This window comes from Kogia breviceps, chromosome 3 (assembly GCF_026419965.1).
Source record: "Kogia breviceps isolate mKogBre1 chromosome 3, mKogBre1 haplotype 1, whole genome shotgun sequence".
Classification (NCBI taxonomy): domain Eukaryota; kingdom Metazoa; phylum Chordata; class Mammalia; order Artiodactyla; family Physeteridae; genus Kogia; species Kogia breviceps.
Window position 1 is genome coordinate 76,370,500 of NC_081312.1, and position 26,132 is coordinate 76,396,631.

The 26,132-nt window shown below is 37.4% G+C and overlaps 1 protein-coding gene across 29 annotated transcripts in view; it reads left to right on the forward strand.

Annotated features, from left to right (window-relative positions):
• Positions 1 to 17,279, forward strand: part of HNRNPC (heterogeneous nuclear ribonucleoprotein C) — a 45,860-nt gene extending 28,581 nt beyond the window's left edge. For 9 of the 29 annotated variants that reach the window (XM_067028833.1, XM_059057425.2, XM_067028836.1 and 6 more), the window contains 6 exons: positions 32 to 146; positions 736 to 783; positions 15,618 to 15,775; positions 16,294 to 16,407; positions 16,650 to 16,810; positions 16,910 to 17,279. In XM_067028833.1, the coding sequence (XP_066884934.1) occupies positions 32 to 146; positions 736 to 783; positions 15,618 to 15,775; positions 16,294 to 16,407; positions 16,650 to 16,810; positions 16,910 to 16,993 (680 nt within the window). In that variant the 3' untranslated portion in view covers positions 16,994 to 17,279. The remainder of the gene's footprint in view (positions 1 to 31; positions 147 to 735; positions 784 to 15,617; positions 15,776 to 16,293; positions 16,408 to 16,649; positions 16,811 to 16,909) is intronic. The other 20 variants (XM_059057434.2, XM_059057433.2, XM_067028843.1 and 17 more) reach the window with 3 other exon arrangements.
• The last annotated feature ends 8,853 nt before the right edge of the window (positions 17,280 to 26,132 follow it).

Genomic DNA, 26,132 nt, shown 5'->3' on the forward strand with positions numbered 1-26,132 from the left:
GTCATTAAAGCTTTTGTTTTTGTTTTTTCAGATATTAATCTGGCCGCAGAGCCAAAAGTGAACCGAGGAAAAGCAGGTGTGAAACGATCTGCAGCGGAGATGTACGGGTCAGTACCAGAACACCCTTCTCCGTCCCCTCTACTCAGGTCCGGAACTTTATTATTTATAACTGCATTGTGTCCATCAGTGGGCATCTTCTCTATCTGTTTTCTGGATGTGGGGAGGGTTAACTGTAGTATGTTTTATATGTGCGAAAGTAATGCTTTATTAATTTTGTGTTAATATACCTTCTTTTACCCCATTTCCCAGAGAATTATTAGAATTCCCTGAGGTTTTTACTATTAAAGAGTAGTTTGGTATTTAAAGCATAAATTAAAGTCCTTCAAGAGGAGTTACTTAGCTTCTAAGAAGCTGGGGAGGGAGAGAGGGAAGGAGGATGACATAAGAATGTTTAATTTACTATTGTATTTTTCCATGTTCTTATTTTAGCTGTTATGTTGTGTGTTGACATTTTAGCAATCTTACACCTAAATTTGCAGTTTGGCCACTGAATGGCCAGTGACCTAAGGTGATTGGAATTTAGTGATCTGTTGTTTAATGATTGGGCATTAGTTCATGCTAATCTATTGATCTATTTGTTGGGTTGGTTTAGCGTGGGTTTTTTTTTTTCCCATCTGCTGTTGTGAATTTACATCAACAGTTCCAAATTAATCCTCTTTGGTATTTATTTTTCAGCTCCTCTTTTGACTTGGACTATGACTTTCAACGGGATTATTATGACAGGTATGTTTAAAATGTTTTGTCTATTCCAGAAAGAAGCTGTCTAGTGAGAACGATTTTATTTTTCTATTTCGTAGTAATGTTCCATTTTGTAGTAATGAATAACAGACATGTTTTCAGATAAAACCCCCTCTTTCTGCTAGAACATAATGGAAAAATACCTTCCCCCAAATCGTCAGAGATAGACTAGCTAAGGTGACATTTCTGTTGATTTCAAAGAATCAGTTTATATATATCGTCAGGGCAAATGTTTTCATTTGTTTGCCACATAACAGTAAGGACTGACTTGCCTAATGTTGAAATGGGACTAAATTAGCAGTATCATGTTCTCTTCATTATTTCCCTATTGCATACTGGCCCCTTGGTTTTGCATTGTAAGGGATTACAACAAAACTGTAAAAAATGATTCCTAACCTTAAAAATCCAATAGTCTCCTTTGAGCAAACCAACCAATATGAAATAGGATGCAATAAGCATATATAATGAATTAACCATACAGATTGCTTTAGGAGTTAATGTTGAAGTGTTTGTATTGTAGATTGGGGGTGATGATATAGTTCTAAAAGGCAGGGAGGTTGGAATAATGATTATGATTTCTTGTGCCTATAGAATAGCATTCGTATTTGAAAAAGTCATAAGAAAATTGGTAGATGTTTGGATAGGGATGTTACGTATGACTTTGAGTGTATAGAAAATTTTAACAGTGTACAGTTCTACCTTCATGAGAATTGTCCTCTAAAGTTTTACTTTTAGTTGTCTTGGTGAGGCAGTGAAACTGACCATCCCTTTGTCATCCCACTCTAAATAAGTTTGGGAAAAGTTCTTTTAAGTGAGGAATTTCAAAATTGAGTAAAAGAGTTAGAGACAGCAGAGAATAGTGAAATCAGATGTTTGTAGAAATATCTTCATATTTCTTACCACTGCTATTTGGTCTTAAAAATTGGTTACAACACCACTGTTGGCCTCACTTTTTAGTTTTTCAAGAGGCAAGAGAATACCTTTAGTTATTCTCTGTATTGCTTGATATTGTGGAGTGTCAGTGAAAAGGAATGTCTTTGACCTTCCATTCTAATCTCAGCCAGTAGAAAAAGAATTCTGATGAGTGATGGAGTAACCAAATAGTAGCCGGAAAAGAGCTCATTTAAATATATACTGAGGTCTGTTGGGGAAACGAACATTTTAAGAATGGAAAAACTTCTCTGGAAAATGGTATAGTTTTCTCTCAGAAGTCATCCTGAAGATACTTTATTCACAAGATTAAAATACAGTTAGTAACATCCTGAATCAACTGTTAGATTCTTAAGAAGATGGGAAATTGGCTGTGAGATGTGCTGAAAGCTCTGCTTCCTGTTATGTAAATGGAGGTTAAATCTGTCTACTTAGTCACTTTAGTCCTTAGTCATACCCTGAAGAACATGAAATTCACATGAATATTTCAAGACATAAATTTGACATTTCTACTACCTATTGTTATGTTAGGGAGGCAGCTGATGCAGAGAAGAGAAAAGAATAATTGAGGAATCCAAAGACTTAATCACTTAGTGGAAAAGGTTATGACCAGAGTCATATATGTCATCTCAGTTTTCTTATCCCTAAAATGGAGATAATAATGCCTACTAATAGAGTTGTTATGAAGACTAAAGGAAATGTGGAAGATAGATTGCATTATAAAATAACCCTCAAATATTATTATGCTTTTAATCAGTCAAGAATTCCCAATCTTTTTAGAGCATGAATATTCCTGTAATATCAAAATGAAGGGAATCATGGACACCCCACCATTCCTCTCCACAAACACTAACATCTCTAACATAATTAGAGTTCTTTATGTGACAGAAGTCTTCATAGTGAAATGAAAACTGATTGGTGTTTGTTTTCTAGACATGCTGTTTAGTCGTTACTTCAACTTTTTTGTTTACTCTGTTATGGAACTTTTTAATTCAAATATACATATATAATAAAGTAGTATATCAGTAAAAGATAAAGACTGCTTTTATAAACATAACGACAATACCATTTATAATTAAAATAGTTAAATTAAAATAATGTCATCAGTTTTTTTCCACAGACTGGAAATTTTTTTAGACTACAGATTTTGCAGGTTGTATTTTCTGTTGTTTAGCATGTTCCTCTGCCACCTGTATTCCCTGTGAACTAGTGGGGTAGATTTGGAGGCTAGTTGGGATTCAAGTACTATTTTCTTCTTTTCTTTTCTCTTTTTTGACATGGGGGAGGTGGGCGAGGAAACCAGAATATTTCATGAAGGCATTACGCACTTTAATCATCATTAGCCTGACTTTTGTTAGAAACTTTAAGAATGAAGGCATTGGGTGTTTCTTAAGGAGATATATATATATATATATATATATATATATATATATATATTTTAGATATCAGGGAGTAGGTGATTAATGATGTTTTGTTAGGAGAATTAGAGTGATTTGTATTTGCTTGGGTATTTGTGGGTATTGGTGATCAAGTCCCAAAGGTTATAAAACTGGAGGATAATCAAATATTAAAACTTAACTGAGTCACTTATATTTTAATATGCTGTCTTCTGAGGAGACAGCAGATTGGATTCTGTAGTCTTAACGCAAATTACCTTTTTCATAAATTATGTAAATTAGACCTGTCTTTTTATTTGTTCTTAAGGCCATTCCTGATGTAATAGATGTTGGAAGTTCTTAGATGAGTTTAACATAAATTGCCAACATATGTGAAACTACCACTTTAGATAGAGTTGTTAATGTCACTCAGATACATTGTCATCTCTTTCATATATGCTGTAAACTGTCATGCATAGTTTATAATTACTCAAAGATTTGTTAACATATTTTTTTTTCTGGTAGGAATACAAGACTCAAAGTTGGGTGGATATTCATGAGGGTCTGTATAAAACTAGGAGCGTTGCATCAGTTACCCTTGAGTGCAAAACATATTGTTCCTTGATGTTGAAAGTCTGATAAGTCCTATAAGCTGACAAAGATCCAGTTAGAGTTCTGTCCTGTTAAATCTTGTTGCTTCTAGAGAAATTGTTGCTAGAGTAGTTCCTGTTAGAGGACTCTTGGGTGAAGCAGTTCCTTTGAGTGTTTTTTCTTTCAAATGCTTAAATTAATTTCTCTTATTTATTTTAATTCTTTCCACATTGATATTTAGTCATTTATTTTTGAAATTACTGATCATTAGAAGGCACATTGTGCTGTTGTACCGAAAGTGTTGTAATAAAAATAATCGGCACATTGTTGGAGATAAACAGGCATTAAAGGTTTATCAGGCATAAACAGGCTGTAGTTTTTGGTATAGCACAGCGAACTCTACTTGATACTCTGTAATGACCTATATGGGAAAAGAGTCTAAAAAGAGTGGATATATATATATATATGTATAACTGATACACTTGCTGTACAGCAGAAAGTGACACAACATTGTAAATCAACTCTTTTACAATAAAAATTTTTTTTTAAGCTATAGTTTTTGAGGAATCTTATCTTTCACACAAGAGGATTGGAATATACTAAAAGTAGATCTGAAAGTTCTTCAATAGGCTAACATGTATGAAATTGTCACAGCTAACCTGGCAAAATTCTTATCAAGCTTGATTTGTAAGTGTTTCTGATTTCTGCCACAAGTATTTACAGTGTTTTCTTAAGTGTAAAAACATACTCATTTTTAGGAAAAGCTTTCAGAGGTACTTTCTGTAATCAGTTGTAGTCCCGCTTTTCTTTCCCTTAATAAGATCATCCAGGGAAAATGTTTTGGAATTACAGAGTGGTGATGATAGCAGAAATTTGTGAGAATACTAACAATCACTGAGTTGTACATATTCAAAGGGTTTATTTTGTGGTTTGGTATGTGAATTGTGTCTCAGTTTGAATAAAAGAAATATCAGTTATGGACAGTGGAGTAATTCTTTCTCAGTCATTCTTCTATAAAGAACTTGGGAGCACTTACTTAGTCAGATTTGATAATAGGCTATAGTATGATAGCTGAGACATGTTAAACACCTGGTAAGCAAAAGATCTGGTTCAGAGGACCCTGGTTTTAGTTCAGTTGTCTTTGTGGACTTTATAATACATAACTTATTATAAGTTGCAAATGGATAAAGTCAATAATGTATAAGTGAATGAACTGTGAAATTGTTCCACTAGAGATTTTTCAGAGTGCTGTTATTACTCCACATATAAATATATTAAGTAAATATTGCTAGTACACCATGAAAAGAGGAATGAAGTAAATCTACAAGCAGATCAAATATGGCACATGTATGATATGCACTATATTATACAGTGAAGAAAGTGCTATGAAATTAATAGGGGCTGCTATGTGTCCTGCTTTGTACAGGATTGTCTCATAGAAAGATGAATTGTGTTGCCCTTTGGGGAGCTGTAAGCTCCCCTGTTAAAAATTAAAGAGCTCCAGGTAGTTTCACAAAGGGCAGTATTTGAAACTGCCTTTGGTATTAAGCAGGAGGGTTTTTAGGCAGGTAGGGTGAGGGTACATCTCTAATAAAGATACACAGTTAAGAATATCCTTAGCATATTTGGGGAAGCAGCCAGCTGTGATTGGAAAGAATGTTGGTCATCAAGGGCAATTGTATGGCATATTTAGTTGTGTCATATTAGCAGTGATGTCTTATAAACAACCCCATGACTAGAAAAGAGAAACTGGAGGAGGAAAAGATGTGTAGTTACCATTGTAAATGTTGGAATGGTGAAAGATTTCTGAGGTAGACTGCTCTTGGCATGATTTATTGGGTCAAAGTTAGGAGAGCATGTGCTTTGTAGGGAGAAAATAGTCAAGTAAAGCTGAGATTTTTATCTTTTATGACTAGAATTATGCCATTAAAGGCATAACCTTTTTTGCTAAGTGACAAGTGTTTGGAAGCTTTGAGTTGTTAGAATTTTGGGAAATAAGCAGTTACCCTACAGATCTTTTCCACTAAGGTATGCTGGTAGAGAGTGGAGAAAAGTTGAGGTGGGGGAATCTCCATTGAAATGCAAGACAGGTAAAAGAGGATGACCATCATATTCCTTAAACTAATATTTGAGCCCTTATTTTGTTCCAGGCATACGGTGTTTTAGGTTTTGAATTAAGTCAAAAAATACAGTATATGGATTGGAGGCACCACCACCCGTCTTATTGGTGTTAGAGGAGCTGTCTTCTTGGCTCCCTCCTTTTCTTCCAATTTTCTGATATTCCTGAGCAACACTGGACCCAAGAGATGGGCTTTTTTTTTTTTTTTTTTTTTTTGCGGTATGCGGGCCTCTCACTGTTGTGGCCTCTCCCGTTGCGGAGCACAGGCTCCGGACGCACAGGCTCAGCGGCCATGGCTCACGGGCTTAGTTGCTCCGCGGCATGTGGGATCTTCCCGGACCAGGGCACGAACCCGTGTCTCCTGCATCCGCAGGCGGATTCTCAACCACTGCGCCACCAGGGAAGCCCCAAGAGATGGGCTTTGTATGTGTGTATGAAGGAAGAGTACATGAAATATTTAGGTTTTGGAGAATTGAGTGCGACCATCTGCTTGGAAAGGGCATGTGATTCAGAGAGCAAGAGGGCTCTTGGCTACTTGGAAAAGCTAAGAGATGCCTCTTCAGGTGACAGTTTAGATGTCATTTTAGGCATAGGGTGAAATTTTTCATTTGCTTAGAGCCCTTTTGTTGGTTCTTTCTTACAGGAACCTGATCATGTTGTAGTTGGCAGAAAGATTTTAGATGAATGCATATATTAGTATGACTATACTTGAACATAAATGTGATATTATTGGACTTAAATTTGTGTCCTGGACTCTTGTTGAGGAAGTGGGAGATATTTATTTGAAGGGGAAGCATTTGCATCTAGATCAGAATCTGCTTTGCCTCTTAATTAAGTGGTGTTTTGGGTACATTATTACCTGATGGAAAGGTAACCTCTGCTGTTTTAGGAATCTACTTCAGGACATTCTCCATCTGGGTATACTTTGTCAAGCTCCTTGATGTTAATTTTTTCTTTTTTTAAAACCTAGCTTTGTTGAGATGTAATTCATTTTAAAGTATACAGTTCAATTTATATATTCAAAGTTGTGCGGTCATGACCATGATCTAATTTTAGAACATTTTATCACCCAAAAATAAACAACTTGCTAGCAGTTGTTCCCTATTCTTCCTCTATCCCGAGGCCTTGCATCCGCTTTCTATCTATAGATTTGCCTATTGTGGACATTTCATGTCAGTGGAATCATATGAAATGTGTCTTTTGTGACCAGTTTCTTCCGTGAATTTTTCACAGTTCATCCATGTTACACCCTGTATTAGTACTTCATTCCTTTTTATTGTTGAATTATATTCCATTGCATGGATAATACCACATTCTGTGTATCCATTCATCAGTTGGTTGACTTTTGAGATGTTTCCACATTTTGAATAATGCTGCTCTGAACATTGGTATACACATTTTTGCATGGGCATATGTTTTCATTTCTCTTGGGTGTGTACCTAGTAGTAGAATTGCTGGGTCTTAATGATAATTCTCTAACTTTTGGGGGGACTACCATACTGTCTTCCAAAGCATCTGTACCATTTTACCTTCTTATCAGCCATGTTAGAGGGTTTTAATTTCTCCACATCCTTGCCAACATTTGTTTTATTATGTATCTTTGTTGTTTATTCTAGTATGAGGATTATCCTATTGTGATTTTGATTTGTATTTTCTTAAAAGCTGATGTTGGGTTTTCTTCATGTGCTAATTGCCTGTCTGTTCATCTTTGGAGAAATGTGTTCAGATCCTTTGCCCAGTTTTATACTGGGTAAAGTTTTTTCATATATTCTGGATATAAGTCTCTGGATACAGTATCTAATATCATTTTTGAAGTTTATTACTCTTTTTAGCTTTTTTTTATGGTTTCACCATTTTGCTTTGTGGTCATAGGAGATGTGTAACTATCAATTTATACTAAGGACATTTAGCTAGGTTATTATGTTTTTGATAGACTTAAAAAGTTATAGAATTCTAGGCTCTCTTTGGAAATTATATATAGGTATAGGTAGATGTCTGGAAGGAACAAACCAGAACAGCGCTGTCCAATAGAACTTTGTGTGATGATTCTGTATGTGCACTGTTGTTGTGGTAGACAGCCACATATGGGAAATGTGTCTAACATGACTGCAGAACTGAATTTTAAATTTGTTTTAAATTAGCCACACGTGGCCAGTCACTACTCAGTTGGACAGTACACGTCTGGAGTGCTACAAAGTTAGTCCTAACTAGATGTAACAGATATTGAGTAGTGTTCAGTATGAGAAATATAATGAGTAAAGACTGCTCTTTAGGAAGTTAGAGAACCCAGACTGTAGTTTTGGAACAAAGCTGTTGGGAATAGTGAAAGAATATCCAGGAAACTAATGTTATTTTTCAAGGAAAGAAGGAGGACAGACATATCCTTTTGAAAAATAGGATAAGATTATACTTTGATACCCTCTTAAACTGTAATCCAAGGAATAAGAAACAGAGTCTACCAAATAGAATTTGACTTAAGTGGATAAACTTTTTTTCCAGGACCTTTATTACCTTACAGTGGTAAGTGTGAGATTAGTGGAGTTTAGCAAGGGGAACAGATTGATAGGGTACAAAAAGTATAATAGCAGGAGAAACTCATCTATGGAAAATTGTCTTTGTGATTTCCTTACAGGAAGCATGGCATAATAGGCTCAAATTACATACATTATAGGCACAAGATCTGATTTTTATTTTGTAATAGCTTGAAAAGGAATTCAATTTTGTGGTAGATTATTCAAGTTTCGTCTGATTTTCTTAGGGAAAAACTCTCCCAATAGTCTTTATAAAGCTAGAAAAAAGGCAGACTAATATCCTACTGGCTTTCCAGTTAAATGGGTAGGTTTGGTTTGTTATTTGTTGTTGATAACTGGCTTGTGATAAATTCTTTCCTAGAGGCCAGTTTAGGAAAGTCACTTATTTTCTCAACAAGTATTTGTTAAGATCTTATTATGAGGTATTGTTGTGTGCACCAGGGGTACTAGTGGAAAATAGATGGTCTCAGAGAAGATGAATGGGTTGAACACATATAGAGCACGTTAAGATGTTGTGTATCTTTTTTTTTTTTTTCCTTGTTTTTTTTTTTCCTTTTAACTGGGATCTTCCCGGACCGAGGCACGAACCCGCATCCCCTGCATCGGCAGGCAGACTCTCAACCACTGCGCCACCAGGGAAGCCCTGTTGTGTATCTTTCGTTTTTACTCTGAATGAGGGGAAGGCCATTGGAGAGTTGTGAGCAGAAAGGATATTAATTGTAATGTTTTAACAAGATTATTCTGAAAATAGATAATTAGTGGCTGATGGAATTATCTAGACAATCATTTGGGGAAGGGTCAGAGAGGTGACCGTGGGAATGGTGAGAAATAGTTGAATTTTGAAGTTAATGCAGACAGATTTGCTTCCAGATCTATGTGAGGGGTAAGAGAGGAATCAAAGATGTCACCAAAGTTTTGGCTTGGAATTTATAGAAACAGTGGATAGGGAAAGAACATAGAAGGAACCAGGGTGAGGGGTGAATATAACAGATGAGTGGTGGACATGTTAACTTAACCTCCTTATTCGACATCCACTTTGAGAGATGTAAAGTAGGCAGTAGCAAGTGTGGAAGTCGTTGATAAGGGTTGGTTTTGATAATGGTGGGGGCATAAAACTTTACAAGGAGATTCAAGAGAGAATGGGAAGACAAATTGTGGAGACAACTTAGAAAACTTTTAAAATATATATATAGTAAAATTTACTCTTGGTGTACAGTTTTTACATGCGTACCCATGTATCCACCAGTACAGTCAAGATATAGGTAGTTTCATACCTCCAAAAATTCGCCATGAAGCTCCTTTGTAGACAGCTCTTCCCTCCACCCTATCCCCTGGTAAACAAATCTGTTTTCTCAGACAACTCCTTAAAAGAAATTTTATTGTAAGTGAAGAGAGAATTGTACTCTGACCTGGCTTGATAATATGAGAATATAGGAATGAATGAGCTTATATGTTCTTAACTTACTGTTTATAAACAGTATTTTTCATAAATACTGTTTTTTAATTTCAGCTTTTTAAAAAGTAAAAATTGGACTACTCTGAGTTTAAGACATTATCTTTTGGAAATATCCAAAGTGACATTTGGGAATGTTTGAGAACATCATGACAAATGAGTAATGGTATAATTCTTTGAAAATTGAGGAGTCTTGAAAAGATTATCACCTGGATGGAAAGTTTGATAAACAGAAGCAAAGCCAGGGATTAAAAAGGTTTTTTCCTTAATATTTTCTTGGATCCAGTCCTGTTTCTAAAAAGATTGATTTAGGACTCAAAGCAATCTGCATTTTATCACCCAGATTATTTTTTTTCAAGTGAACTTTCAAATTGCTTTCCTATGAAACATAGTTTTATGTTAACATAGCTTCCCAATGAATCCATCAAGAAAGTTCAATATAGTTGCTTAATTTTAAGAAGCAGCTTTTCATATTTTAAAAGTTGTGAGATTGGATGCATCTTAAAATGAGTATGCACATTCAGTATTTATTCCCTCTCACAAAACTGCTCAGTGGGACAATTTATTTGGGTGGTACGCGGGCCTCTCACTGTTGTGGCCTCTTCCGTTGCGGAGCACAGGCTCAGCAGCCATGGCTCACGGGCCCAGCCGCTCCGCGGCATGTGGGATCTTCCCAGATCAGGGCACGAACCCGTGTCCCCTGCATCGGCAGGCGGACTCTCAACCACTGCGCCACCAGGGAAGCCCAGTGGGACAATTTTTAATCAAATGTATCTTTGAATTTGCAAAAATATCTCTAAATACTAATATCAACAGTTCTTTTCAAAAGAAGAGTGCAGAACCAATTATTGATTGCTACCATTGGTTCTACATATATAGAGGCTTTTGATTCCTGCTCTTTGTAAGCAGCAGGTGCATGTGGTGTTCCCCAACCTTTGGGCAAGGTTCTTAAACCTTACAGAGGTACTAATAACCCCTTTATGTGTTTTTTTTTTCCCCTTTAGTTAAAGAATTGTTATTTAGTTAAATTTTGATAGTTTGGGTGACCCTATATTGAATGAATCCTGTAGAGCAGAGACTGGTTTATCATTTAGTCCCTTTATCATTTAGATCAGAAGTACTTACTGTTACTAACTTTAATTGTCATACAGATAATCAGTATCCTTAAACGGACCATAAAGGGCAATTTGAAGAAAGTTAAGGACCATAAAGTGCAACTATGCAAATTTACCTTGGTAATTGGCACTCTATCCGCAAATTGTATTAGCAAAACAAGTGTTAACCCCTTTATCTAGTTTGGCTTCTCCCAGACTCCTCAAGGCCGGGTTTGTGGAGGGGTGCCTACAAATAACGATTAGAAATTGTCTCAACTTAGAAATAAAACACAAATTATAAGAATTTCACTAGTTTATTTTACAGCTCAACAGGATGAATTCCAACTACATCATGAAAGTGGGTTTTAAGGGTATTTGACATAACAGAGTTTCATATTTTCATTTTAATGTAAACCTGAATTAAACATGTCACATTGTCATTTTTTGCACTTCTTTTCCCTTATGTAGTTAAAGTCAGTAGTCTACTCATTTGTAAAATAAAGCTTTGACATTTAAAGAAATATATACTATTAAAATTAGATTAGGGTGAACTTAAAAAATGTTTTTAATAAGTATTTATATGTTAGAATTGTATACCATTGTCTTCAATAATAAATTTAAGATAATTTCATTGTGTTAATTACTAAAAAAGAATGGTAAGATATGAAGTCTACTTGATGGGGTTGTACCGTCAATATAATCTGGCAAAAGTTTTGGTAGTTTTAAAAAAGATTGGAAAATAGTTAACTAAATCATTCAAATATGGTTTCTCAGAAGGTTTTATAAAGAGTGAGGAAGAAATATCCAGGAATACATTTATAATGTTCAGAGATGCCAGTTATTGAAGGCCTTGATTCTTGGAACAGTTTTTTAAATTCTGGTATTCATGAGTATCACTAGTTGATATTCTGCTCATGCAGTATAATGCTTCAGTCCACACAAGACCAAAGATAAATAAATTTTGTAAAGTCCTTTTCTACAAAACTGTACAGCATAATGTTACATAAGGGGTGTGTTCTGAAGGTTTACTCTGGATGATATACTGGGAAACTTACAATTGAAATTGTAGAAGTTGTAGATTGTTTTAAGTCGGAGCATTCACAGAATTTTAGCAGACAATTTCAGGGAGTCTCAGACATTGTAAAGCTCCAAAACATAGTATCCTATAAAATCAATCCCTTTTCTAGGAAAATCAAAGGTAACAAGGAAGAAACTTCATCTTGAAATTTTTCTGTTGTAGGTGAAAAATAATGAAGTGGAAGAAAAAATATCTTCTAACCCTTGAATGAAATTATAATGAGATTGCATGTTTAAAGTGAATTTGATAAATCAGTATTGTCAGTGGGGGGGGGGTGATCTTACTAGATTGCTCTCACCTATAAATTATTTCACATTATGGCAATTTTTATTCACATTATTTTGTGGGCAGTGATACCTGAAAATTAGTTGGTTTTCAGAATTTGATAATGAATATGCCTAAAATTATTTTTTATCTATCCAGTTTTTAAGAGTGGAAACAGTTATGGTACATTAAATAAACATTCAGGAGAATGTAGGTTTTTACTAATACTTTTTATTTTTTTTTGCTGCATTGGTTCTTTGTTGCTGCGTGCAGGCTTTCTCTAGTTGCAGCGAGCGGGGGCTACTCTTTGTTGCAGTGCACAGGCTTCTTATTGCAGTGTCTTCTCTTGTTGTGGAGCATGGGCTCTAGGCGCATGGGCTTCAGTAGTTGTGGCACTTGGGCTCAGTAGTTGTGGCACACAGGCTCTAGAGCGCAGGCTCAGTAGTTGTGGCTCACGGGCCTAGTTGCTCTGCGTCATGTGGGATCTTCCCGGACCAGGGCTTGAACCCGTGTCACCTGCATTGGCAGGTGGATGCTTAACCACTGCACCACCAGGGAAGCCCACTAATACTTTATTCTAGTTGTTTCTATCAGTACTTTCATAGTGGTTGAAATGTATTCTTATTAATCAGGGTTTTTGAGGCCAAAGATCACTCACTGTGTGTTACATCTAGTCATTTAAGAAGCTTGCCTTTGAAAACCTGTACATTTAATAAATGCCTTATAATGCTTATGTTTTAGCTTGGAGATAAGGATAGAGGGGTTTATGTTATTATTTATGTTATTAGCTAATATGTGTCCAGAATGTTTTAATTTCTTTAAAATGGTATTTTAATTGCCTTTTATTTCTGACTAGTTTTTATATCAACACTTAGTGTCCAGATTTCTGATTCAGGGTGCAGCCATAATTCTCTTAGTGTTGAGTGCTTGTTCCTCTGGTAATAGTGAAACTTTCATGAAGACTTTTTAATGACTTGGGCTTTATCATTAGAGCAGCTGTTTTGATGCCTCCTGTGATTTATTGTATAGCTTTCTTGTGCGGAAAATGGTTACTTAATTTGTAGCTGGTTCTTGAAGCTTTTTTTTTTTTTTTTTTTTTTTTGCGGTACGTGTGCCTCTCCCATTGCGGAGTGCAGGCTCAGCAGCCATGGCTCACGGGCCCAGTCGCTCCATGGCATGTGGGATATTCCCAGACCCGGGCACGAACCCGTGTCCCCTGCATCAGCAGGCAGACTCTCAACCACTGCGCCACCATGGAAGCCCCCTTGAAGCTTTTATACTGAGCTTCCTCTTATCTATTCCTTTGACTTTAAGGGTTATCGCAGTAGGTATGGTTTTTCTCTCTGTGTTTTTGCCTCATGTTTTCACATTGATGCACTTTGGCATTTTATAAGGCAAGGTCTATTTAAATAAACTTCCTTAGAGGAATCTTTGAGTTTTTTGAGAGCCCATTTTTGCTTAAGCAGCAGTTAAGTTCTGTGGCACTAAAAAGTATTTATTACCAGTTGATCTTTTAAAATACATTTTTCTTTAGAGAACTAGAGTGTTTGACTTCTATTTGTGTTCAGGAGGCCATTACATAGATTGAAAGTATACTGCATTTTTTCCTTTTTGCTATGGCGATTTACCCCGGTCAGATGAACTAATTTCCTTTTCAAAAGGAAATTCCAGTGCCTTGGAGTGTAGGGAATGTGGAATGGCTAGCTCATTGGTTTGGAGACTGATGCCAGTGAGAGTGAGTAGATTGGAAGGTAGGTTAGATCTCTGAATTCAACAGGGCTGAGGCATGAGATGTTTCATACCTAAAAGATGTGGATAACTCACTTTTTTACCCCCAGAAATTGTACAAAGTAGCATCACCTTACACAAAAGAAAGTAGTTTCTGAACACTGATATTTTATAGTTTCTGGATCATTGTACTTTGGAAAATTTGGGGCCAGAAGATGAACAACTTTACATATAAATGGAAGGACGTAGTGATAATAAAAAGTTACTGTGGGGGACTTGCCTCGCAGCCAAAAAACCAAAACATAACGCAGAAGCAATATTGGAACAAATTCAATAAAGACATTAAAAATTGTCCACATCGAAAAAAATCCTTTAAAAAAAGTTAACTTTACTAGGTATCTCTTTGAATTATAAAATTTCAGAGCTTTGCAGTTAGGCAGAGCAACAGTTGGTGGGTTGTTAATAGCTAAAAAGGTTCAGAACTAGAATTATAAGTTTTTTTCCTACAGGTATGTCTTAGCTTCATATGCTGCCACGGGCTTTTGTAAAAGTAACAGCATGGAATAAAGAGACTTTGTAGAACTGATGTCCATGTGGGAAGTTTTTTTGTTGTATTTTGATTTTTCTGTTTACAAATGGAAGCATCAATACCAGGCCATCACTTTGGTATATCTTTAGCAATCACTGGGATATTTATCCAGTGGAAGCAGCAGTTGAGCAATCAGTGATTTTTGAAAGCTAAATGTGTGCTAGGCAGTGGATTTAGGCAGTATTGAATGGTGAACAAGATAGACAGTATTCTCTGTCCTGTGTTGGAGCTTTGAGTGGAGAGTATGCTAAATGTTGTTAGAATTGATAATGCTATGTATACCCAGCTAACACATGAAATGTGTTATTAACCAAATATTAACCAAAAATGGTTAATATTGGCAATTTTATATGGTTTAATGTAATATTACAAACTAGTGATAATTACTTGTATGCTTCTGTGGGTGAAAAGATCAGGGATTTAGCGACCAAATGCTCTGTTTGCAAACTTGGTTAATTGCAGTCTTTTGTAAGTACTTTATTTGGCTTATATGGGTTGCTTATTATAGTGTATATGTGAAAAGAATAAGATCAAGGTAAAGGCCATTCATTGTAGAAAGTAATGTCCTGGAGCTTCCCTGGTGGCGCAGTGGTTGAGAGTCCGCCTGCCGATGCAGGGGACACGGGTTTGTGCCCCGGACTGAGAAGATCCCACATGCCATAGAGCGGCTAGGCCTGTGAGCTGTGGCCGCTGAGCCTGCGTGTCCGGAGCCTGTGCTTCGCAATGGGAGAGGCCACAACAGTGAGAGGCCTGCATACCGCAAAAAAAAAAAAAAAAAGTAATGTTCTGTTAATACTGCCATTGTACACAGAAACCTTTTATGTCCAATGCTTAAGGCACCAACCATATCATTGGATATGTGTGTATATATGTAGTATTTTCTTGAAGAAAAATAGCTGCAGTATTAAAAATATCAGAGTAAACTGGCCTTTTGAATGAAATTAGCTTAGCAAAAAGAAATAATTGCAATGGACAATGAGTTATCATTTTACAAGGACACCGTTGTTGGAATCTTCCTGACTTATTTTTAGTTGTGAAGGAATTCTGTTTTCCTTTTATCCAATAGGATGTACAGTTACCCAGCACGTGTTCCTCCTCCTCCTCCTATTGCTCGGGCTGTAGTGCCCTCAAAACGCCAGCGTGTATCAGGAAACACCTCGCGAAGGGGCAAAAGTGGCTTCAATTCTAAGAGTGGACAACGGGGATCTTCTAAGTCTGGAAAGTGTATGTATTAATTATTGCAGCTTTGTGATTCTGATATTTCTGGTATGTTGAAATATGGAAATTAGTGCAGTTAATAATGTTCAGGTTTTGTACAAATAACTTTGCATAATCAAAATAATAGAAGATGAGAAAATAGTGATTAAGGGGCCAACTTCTAGGCAGCCTTCTATCCTTAAGACCTTGGTAATTTGAAAAAAATCATTAGATTTTAGGGAGTTGAGGGGCACCCATTCATTGTGTAAAATATGTTGGTAAAACAGTACAGAAAGTGCTTTTAAAATAGAATTGAGGTCTTTAGCAGACCTACAAAAGTAAGAATGCTGTTGGAATAGGCACATTTGATTCAGTTTTCAGCTACCATCTAAAAGATCGGTGGCCCCCATAACTAGGACAGTCTGGTACAGGCTCCATCTCTCTCATGTTGACTACTGTTGTATAGTCTGGTGGGGGAGTGTGTTCGGTTAACTGGTAGCTTCTGGTACATTTGATTCTAATCTAGGGTTTTGTTTGTATTAAAGTGAAAGGAGATGACCTTCAGGCCATTAAGAAGGAGTTGACCCAGATAAAACAAAAAGTGGATTCTCTACTGGAAAGCCTGGAAAAAATCGAAAAGGAACAGAGCAAACAAGGAGGTAAATGGTCCTTTTGCTTGTTGGGTGTAAAGTAGAGGTAGCTATCTAAGATAGTTGAAAGTATATGTTGGAATAGTGGGATATAAAACAGTTTAATGTGGAACTTGTGAAATTTGATTTGGGAAGGGCATTTGTGTGGGAGGATTTAGACTTGTGCTGCAGTTCTATGATCATCAGTGGGGATTGTCTACATCCTGTGGACATTACTTGCCCCTAGACAGACTTGTCCTTCTCATCCGCAGTAGAGATGAAGAATGATAAGTCAGAAGAGGAGCAGAGCAGCAGCTCCCTGAAGAAAGATGAGACTGTTGTGAAGATGGAGTCTGAGGGGGGTGCAGAAGACTCTGCTGAGGAGGGGGACCTACTGGATGATGATGATAATGAAGATCGGGGGGATGACCAGGTGAAAACCACGGGAAAGGAAAGGAAGAGGTGGTGGAGGGGGGATCAGGGACACATGGAGTGCCTCTAACTCCATCCTATTTGTGTCTGTTTCTCACAGCTGGAGTTGATCAAGGATGATGAAAAAGAGGCTGAGGAAGGAGAGGATGACAGAGACAGCGCCAATGGCGAGGATGACTCTTAAGCACATAGTGGGGTTTAGAAATCTTGTCCCATTATTTCTTTACCTAGGCGCTTGTCTAAGATCAAAATTTTCACCAGATCCTCTCCCCTAGTATCTTCAGCACATGCTCACTGTTGTCCCCATCCTTGTCCTTCCCATGTTCATTAATTCATATTGCCCTGCGCCTAGTCCCATTTTCACTTCCTTTGATGCTCCTAGTAGTTATGTTAAGTCTTACCCTGTAATTTTTGCTTTTAATTTTGATACCTCTTTATGACTTAACAATAAAAAGGATGTGTGGTTTTTATCAACTGTCTCCAAAATAATCTCTTGTTATGCAGGGAGTACAGTTCTTTCCATTCATACATGAGTTCAGTAGTTGCTTCCCTAACTACAAAGGCAGTCTCATTAGTTGAGTAGCACCTGAGAGCAGCTTTGAATTAGAGGTATGCGTGTTATACCCCACATAAGAGTACTGTGTGGGGCTGTTCAACACAAATGTAACAATGTATTTTTGTGAATGAGAGTTGGCATGTCAAATGGATCCTCTAGAAAAATAATTAGTGTAATAGTCTTAAGATTTGTTTTCTAAAGTTGATACTGTGGGTTATTTTTGTGAATAGCCTGATGTTTGGGACCTTTTTTTCTCAAAATAAACAAGTCCTTATTAAACCAGGAATTTGGAGAAAAAATAAACACCCTGGTTTTTTATTTTTGTATTTTATAATTGTTTACTTCAAATGCTTTGTTTCACAGCGGCCTCCACAAAACCTCTAGAATATTTTTCTTTGAGTCATAATTATTATGCATACCAACATACACTACTCAAATTATGTTTCATTGGGGTGGGTGTTGAATTAAGGAGACAAGTAACTTTGATGTGAAGTGGAAATTCTTTTGTGAAAATGGCTTTTAGATCCTAATGAAAAAGTTTGGGAACTGCACTAAGCCTTTTCTTCAATGCTTTGTGGTCCAGTTGGCACCTTTTGAGATTTTTTTTTGTCGTGCGCTGAACTGTTTCAACCTTAACTAGAAAGAGGCTCAAACATGTCAAGATTTTAGGAAAAGTGAAACAACTGGAGAATAAAACCTGTATTTTCTTCCATTTTGTTCTTTTAATTGCTGTTCATAGCCCCAGTTACCAAATGGATTCTGAGTCTGTGCCTCAGTGTTACTGAAAATAGGAGAGCTTTTTATTTCCTAGTCTTTTGTAGCCTGTGCCTTCCTAGGTAGCTGAGGACACAGAGTTACACATTTATTTCACTTTCAATTAATTCAATCCATAGAAACTAATTCTAGGCATGGTGCTAGTTAGCACCCAAACTTCTAAGGCTGGACTTATTAAACAGCTTTCAGTTTTGTGATGCTTGCTTTGTCCTGAAAGGTCCAGTTTATTTGTTTTATACTTCAGTTTTTCCTGCAGAGCAGGACAAAAACAGTTAGTTTTGGGCTGTTATCACTCACACAAACCTTGGATTCCCCAGAAAGTTGCTGCTGTTTCAAAGGCGTTTATATACAACCTAGTATGGGCAGAAGTCATATCCTATTTATAAAGATTTCATAAATCATTTTATATAATAGGTGACAAAGTAGAATAGAAAGGAAGGCGGGCCTGATCTGTGGACTGCCCTTGGATCTCAGAATCACAGTACATATGTAGCTTTTGTGTGATAATTTGGTCAAAAATACTTTTAACCACCCTGTTTTCTGATCTTATATGTTTCTCATATGTTATACAAACTCACTTTTAGCACATAACTGATGACAAGAAAACTAGATACTTAGAAGAAGAGTCAAAGTTCTAAGACTAAGATGCTAATAAAACCTGTTTGAGATTATGTTAGCCATCAGTATTTAGAAGTACTGGACCAATTAGCCCAGGCATGCAAGCGTCTATTTTTAATTGCATATGAAACCAAGTATTGAAAAAATTGTGGAAAGCTCAAAACAAAGTAAAATATGGTGATGCGTTTGTTTGGATATAAAATTTAGAATAATGGGTTTTCTCAGTATGCCATGAAATCTAAGAAAATAGCCTGGAAGATTTTAAGAATGCAGTTTCCAACAAAGGTTGGAATGCAAGAGAGAAGGTTGGATGGTTGAAAAAAAATCCCTTTGAAACATTTCTAATGGTATGTAATTTTTAATTGGTAAACTGTTCTTTGGAGCTCACTGGCTTAGGGTACTTTGTAATTTGCTATCTAACCAGTGAAAGGAGCAAACTTGATGTCAAGTTGGAGTGGATGACAAATTTGGAATGCTTGAAAAGGGGGTTCCCATTAGATTTCAGTTCAGATGTTACTCCAGCATCTGAAACCTGCAAGGATTATAAATAGACCTAGTACCAGTCAATGCATGTTTTAAAGCCCCTGTTTTATAGAGGAAACTGGATGTGAAAGAAAAGGGAAATAATGCAAACAGGAACAACAAGATTAAGGTAAATTGGAAGGGAATAAACTGAAGTCAGATGAGGACTGAGAATGTAATGGAAGGAGTAGAAGAAAACCATCATTTGAGTCATACAGTAGACATAAAATGTCCATAAAGGAATTTTCTGGACACCATAGCAGTATGTTCAAAAGAGTAAGTAGGGATAGCAAAGCCTCAGGGGTATGATACAGAAAGTAAAGAAACAGGTGACAATCTACACAATTACTAGTGTTTTTTAGTTATCCCAGATGAAATGATGGGATGTGTTGTGGAAATCGTTGGGGAATAGGAAACAGCTGTATTTTTAAAGAGATAGTTTAAAAATGTACTTGGTTCTGAGAACACATGGCTGCCCTGTGACCGCACTGACTGACCGACCATTTATGGGCTAATTTTAGTTTCAGGAGAGAAACAGGAAGCATCATTATTGACTGTGGTGGCCTAGCCAGATTAAGATCAGTGACAGTTGACCTTTTTATTTAATATGAGGAAAATGCAGCTGTACCAATGTCTAGTGGGGTTTGAATTTTGGGACCCTAGTTCAGATCAGCTTGACCAAGAAAATGCATTTCATTTGAATTTAGAGGGATCAAAGAAAAAGTAGCAGTACCCTGATTACTTGAAGAAACCAATTAACAATAGTAAACAGATGTGACATAGAAATGAGTGATGAGTAAATGTTATATATAATATGCAGAGTGGGGCTACTAAGTAAAGTACCTCACTTGCTTTATCAGTGCTCTACCTCCCAGAACAGGTATTTATACCATGGTGTTTATTTGACTAATAAGGGACACTATGTTGGAGAACTTTCCGTGTTTAGAAAGACCTTAGGGACAAGGTAAAAACTTGGCAGTTAAGCTGTGTAGAGAAAAGGCTGGGTATAGATGTCTACCTGACTGGGATGACAGAATTCCAAATGTTGAGAGAAGAGACTAAATTAGGGGTTTTGGAAGTTCCAAGTTATTCTGATTTTTTTAATCAAATTAATCATTAGAATTAAAGTAAATCAAGGAGAAAGCCTCAAAACAGTAGGTGGTTTCATTAGTAACTTTCAAGTTTATCAAAAAAAATTTTAGAACCCCAGTTAAGAAAAGCGGGACCTGTTCAGACGGTGTTGAAGAATTAAAGCCATGTTGTGAGCTACAGTGGGGCTCTGCCCCCACCACTTAAATTAGAACCATAAAACACAGTAGGAAGAGAGAAAGGATAATGTAATGCCAAAAAAGACAGCCGTTAATGGGAAGGAGTTTGTAGCCCAAGGTGTGTGGGGAATAAGAAACTGCAGCATGGTCCACTAGAACTTTATGTGATGATGGAAATGTTTCATCGTGCATTGACCAGTATGGTAACCCAGCGGCTGAGGCCTTGAAATGTGGCTAGTGTGGGGAATTCCCTGGCAATCCAGTGATCAGGATTCCAGGCTTTCACTGCTGGGGGCCCAGGTTCGACACCTGGTCGGGGAACTAAGATTCCGCAAGCCAAACAGCCAAAAAAAAAAAAATGGATTTTAATTTTCTTTACTTTTTATTAAAGAGTCACATGTAGTATGTGGCTACCTTCTTGGGTAGTGTAGTATAAGAGAATACTGAGCAGTTTCTAAACAAGTACAGATACAGATTACTAACAAACTTATGTGAACAAATGTGACTGTTTCCAAGATGTTTCATATCCCGAGTTCATTATTTCCAGGCCCTAGGCACTAGCATTGAAGACTTCCCTAGAACATTGAACATTACCTGGAACATCCCTAGATTTCCCTAGCATGAGGACATCTACAACTGCAGGCCTAATCCGTGTTGCTCACACCTTGATTTAGCAAGGCCTCTTGTAAAATAAAATATATTTGTAAGTGGTAACCTGGCTTGTCAGCTGGGTGGCCCAAGGCTCAGGCAGATATTACCATTTATAGAGAGTTTTAGATGCATCCAGCATGATGCTAGGCAAGCCTTTAACATATGCAGTCTTACTTCATTCTCACACAATTCTATTACATATGTATGGAAGTGGTAATTGCTGTTTCAGAGAGATTAAATATCTTTAAAGCCCCATAGTTATTAAATGATGCCAACATTTCAATCTGTGATCTGACAACATCAGTGGATTTCGGACCTTAGGAGAGGGAATGGTGTATTTGAACCCACGTCCTGAATCCTAGAAAATGACAAAACTTTCCAAATTACAGTAACCTACTGTCTGCACCTACTGTCTTAAACTTAACAAAAGAGGAAAAATATCTTCATTTTTCTTCCCATTCTGTCCGCTGAGTACTAGAGTGGTTCATAGACCTAATCATTGGAAAAGCACATCGTTGAAAAAATGCCTGGCTAAGAGCTGAAATGCTGCTGTTTTATGCTACATGGTTGAGCTTTAGAAATGTAGGAAGAATACAGAAAATATATTCTCTCTCACCCGTTTTCCTTTGCTCTTCCTGGGGCACCCAGAACCCCTATTTTAGACCATTTCTTCCACTTCAGACAGCATAAACTTTCCAAATACCTTGTAAAAATTGTCAGGATAGTACAACGACTACATATCCCTTGAGGCTGCATGACTCGTAAGAGGCACCTGGCAGCGCCATTGCAAGATGAGTCCCTTCCAAAAGGACTTCTTCATCTGGAAGGGGTTTGATGACACAGATTGGCTCACCTTTGCAGACCCACACAAGCCACAATAATGAGTTGCTGTCGTGGCTATGAGACACATTGGGGGTGGGAGGAAGGTGAGCCTGCTGATTTCCAACTTGGTCCTTGGTTAACAGCTTTACTAGTTCCCATCCAAACTTAGAAGTGGACCTTGATGTCTGATTTGGTTTTGTTTTTGTTTTTTTGCCTGTTTTGTCTCTGCCTTCAAGGATACTTGCTCCAGAGTTATGAATGTAATACTTCAAACACTGTCTTGGTCTTGCTGGGAGGAATTACGCTAACCAGAGAGCTTGTAGTGGACCGGGTGGTCTGCTAAATAGCTGTCTAGAGCCAGCTTCCAGCCCAACCTCACCCACAAAATTCCTCTCCCCTCTTGGAACCTGTGTGTGATTACTTTTTGTTAGTTTCCTCATCCAGCCAAATCTGTCCTTTCCCTAGAATTTTATATGCACTCTTCACAAAAGCTGTTGGGTAGCAGCAACTAGGTCATTCCCAGGTCCCAGAAGTTGCTGGCGTTTAATTGCCAGGAAATTGTCTGCATAACTGCTGGAAATGCTGTGATGGTCTGCACTGTCCTTTCCAGGTCCCCCGTCTTGGACTGACCCACAGTGTTTTTCCAGCTAGAGGTATTCCAACTCTCTCTGTCTTGGCCAGAGGAACAGCCTTTGGCAGAATCTACTCCCCCAGGGGAAGTCTAGCAGCATCCTCACTTTGTTTTCTCATGACACTTTTGGAGACAGCCTCAGTGTTTGCTGTCAGTGTTTTCATTCCCTCTTAACTGGGCATACAATCCTGATCCATTCTGGTGGGGCCCTGCTGTCTACCCCTCAGCCTGGGATCAGGCACGTGGCAGGCACTCTTCTGAAGTTGTACTGTCTTGTCCTCCTAAGCATCCACCTGAGTTTAAGTATATACATCTTTCCTTCAAAATATTAACACCCTCAGCAGAGTCCCTCACTTTCTCAAGGATTCTGCATTCTTCCTGCAAATGACTCAAAGGTTCGTTTTCCCAAAATCTCTACAGACCTTGAGAAGTTTTGTCTTAGCTTTGGTGTATCTGGAGTCGTGTTTCAACTTTTTTTCCACCGAGATGGCAGCTTCCTGCCTGCCGTTTGTACGCTTGTTTTTCATTTTGCCTCCCTTGCATTGCCCTTTGGGTGGTTTTTCTTCATTGGTGGTTCCGTAGCCATGTTCTCCCCCTGCTCCCTTTTTGGCAACTTTCTGGCAATATTCAGTTCTTTCCTTAAGCAATATTGGTACTTCGCAGCTTCAGAATATCCCAGGCACAATTCAGTTGCAACATGGCCACACACGTTTTTTCCTAAGAAATGTGCTAGTGAAACTAACAACCGAAGTTAACAATATGTATGCTTTTGCATCTAGCTATGTAAACACATAATTATATTTGCTCAGAAGTAAAGATGACACCATATTTTAATAGCTACTTTTAAAGCTTATGTGCATCCTAAATATCTGTTCAACTGTTTTATTTCTCTCCATCTTGACTGCCACCATCCCAGTCCATGCTACCATCACCTTTCTCCTGGCTTAGTACCCTCCTGTATACCCACATCCACTGTGATCCTGTTCCCGTCACTTCACACACCAGCCATAGTAATCTTTTCAAAACACACATGTAATGATGGCACTTCTCAGCTTAAAACCCTGCTGGCTTTACTTGTCCTTAGGATAATGATAGAACTTCTTAACACAGTGTACATGGACAAAAATGTTCGTCCCTTGCCCATCTGTCCAGCCTCTACCATTTGCTTCTGCACTTTGCCTTTTGCAAGCATATGGGACTTTTCTTTGTCCCTCTTATTCCTCATGCTCTCCCCCTCCACCTTTGCCCATTTGTCCCTAGCTAACTTCTATTCATCCTTAGAGTTTAGCTCAAGTGTCACTCCCTACCTTTCCTAAGTAGACCAGTAGGCTCTCATGGAACCAGGAGTCTCTTTGTAGCACTGATTACAGTCACACTCATCAATTTGTATTGATTATTTGATTAATAAGTTTTTCTTTTAGAACGGAACTCAATGAGAGCAGGAACCACATCTATTACTGTTCACCAGTATATCCCAAGTGCTTAACATAGTATCTGAAACACAAATATATGTTGGATGAATGAATGAATGAAGAAGGGAAAGGAAGAAGGTGGGGAGGGTTAGCCCTGAGTGAGGCAGTCTTGGATACAGGCAGCAGGAACGCCAAGCAAGGCTGAAGAACTGACTTCACTACACACCTGGAAGAATGTTGTAATGCCTTTGCCTGTCTCAAGGAGGTGCTTTCCTAACAGGTGAATTTTGGTGCCTTTGCTTCCACTGTAATGTTTCACAATCCTCTCCCAATGTCAGCCTCCAACAAATCCCTCAATAATCTGTGTCTGATGCCAAGGATGAGAGAGAAAGGTCATTATCCAGAAAGATAATGTACCTATTGCAATTAACCTTTCAATACCTTTAAGTCTGATTTCCCTTACATAGCCCACTCTCCCATTAGTAAGCAGATCTTCTACTCCTCAACACCTGCATTCTTTAATTTTTAAAATTATATATATATATACTATAGAATGCATACATTTTAAGCATACAGTTTGGTGAAGATTTGCAAAGTGAACATGCCTGTTTAAGCACCACCCTGATCAGGCTATGGAACATTACCAGTAACCTCAGAAACCTCCTTCATGCCCCCTCCAATCATTACAGCACTAGGTAACCACTATTCTGACTTCTGTCACCATAGATAGATTTTGTCTGTCTTTGAACTATGTGTAGATGTAATAGTATTGTATCGTGGAAGTTTGGGCTCCCCCTAGAAAACACTTGGATGCAGTAGTTTATTGGGAGGGATGATCCCAGGAGACAGGAGTGATGAAGTGGGGAGAGTGAGACAGTTAAGAAGGAAACGCCAATATAAAGGTGTTTTATTGAGATTGGACACATAATGCTTCCCAGAATTATCTGAAGGTTGGAAGAATGGGAGGCTGGAATACTTATCCATGGGCTCCTCTTCCCCATTCACTGAGGGATGCCACAAGAAGGTTAACTTCTATACAATTCTGGGCTGTAATTGATCTTAGGCTCCAGCAGCAATGAAGGACATTTGGATTATTTTCAGCTTGGGATAATGTCTTTGGAGAACACATATGTACACATTTGTACACATTTCTGTTGGGTATATAATTGGGTGGAATTGTTGGATCATATGCTATGTGTATATTTAGCTTTAACAGATATTGCAAAACACTTTTCCAAAGTGATTGTACTAATATATATTCTTACCAGCTGTAAATGAAATTTTCAGTTGCTCCACATCCTTGCCAGCACTTGATATTGTTAGTCCTTTTAATTTAAAGTTTTTTTGATGAGTATGTAGTGGTATCTCACTTTGTGTTTGTTTGCTTTTTGGTAAACTTTTTATTGAAGTATAATTTACATATAGAAAAGTGCACAAATCATGTGTATAGCTGTTACTTTTCACACACTGAATACACACAAAATAGGTAGAAATCAAGAATTGGAAAATCAGCACTAGAGCCCCATACATGCATGCCCTCTTCCCATCACTATACCACCATCCCAGGAACATGTTATCCTGACACCATAGATGCTTTTTGCCTGATTTTGAACTGCAAATAAATGGTATAATATATAACATTATGTAGTTTTTTGTGTCTGGCTTTTTGATCCAACATTATGTTTGTGCAATTCATCTATATTGTTGCATGTTATAGTTCATACCGTTGTATAGTATTACGTTGTAAAAATATATTGCAATTTATTCATTCTGTGAACAGGTATTTGGACTGTTTTTGATTTTAGCTGTTATGAATAAAGCTGCTACGAACATTCTAGAGCATGTCTTTTTGAACATATGTATCTATTCTGGTTATGAAACTAAGAATGAAATCACTGGGATAAAGAGTATTCCCCACACCCTTGCCTACCTAGACTCTCTCTAATTTTAAAGATGCCTAGTGGAATCACATTAAATTTTTTTTCTTTAAAAAAAAAAAGCTTTTAATGTTGGAATCATGTTAGATTTACAGAAAAGGTGCAAAGACAGTACAGAGAACTCCTTGTATA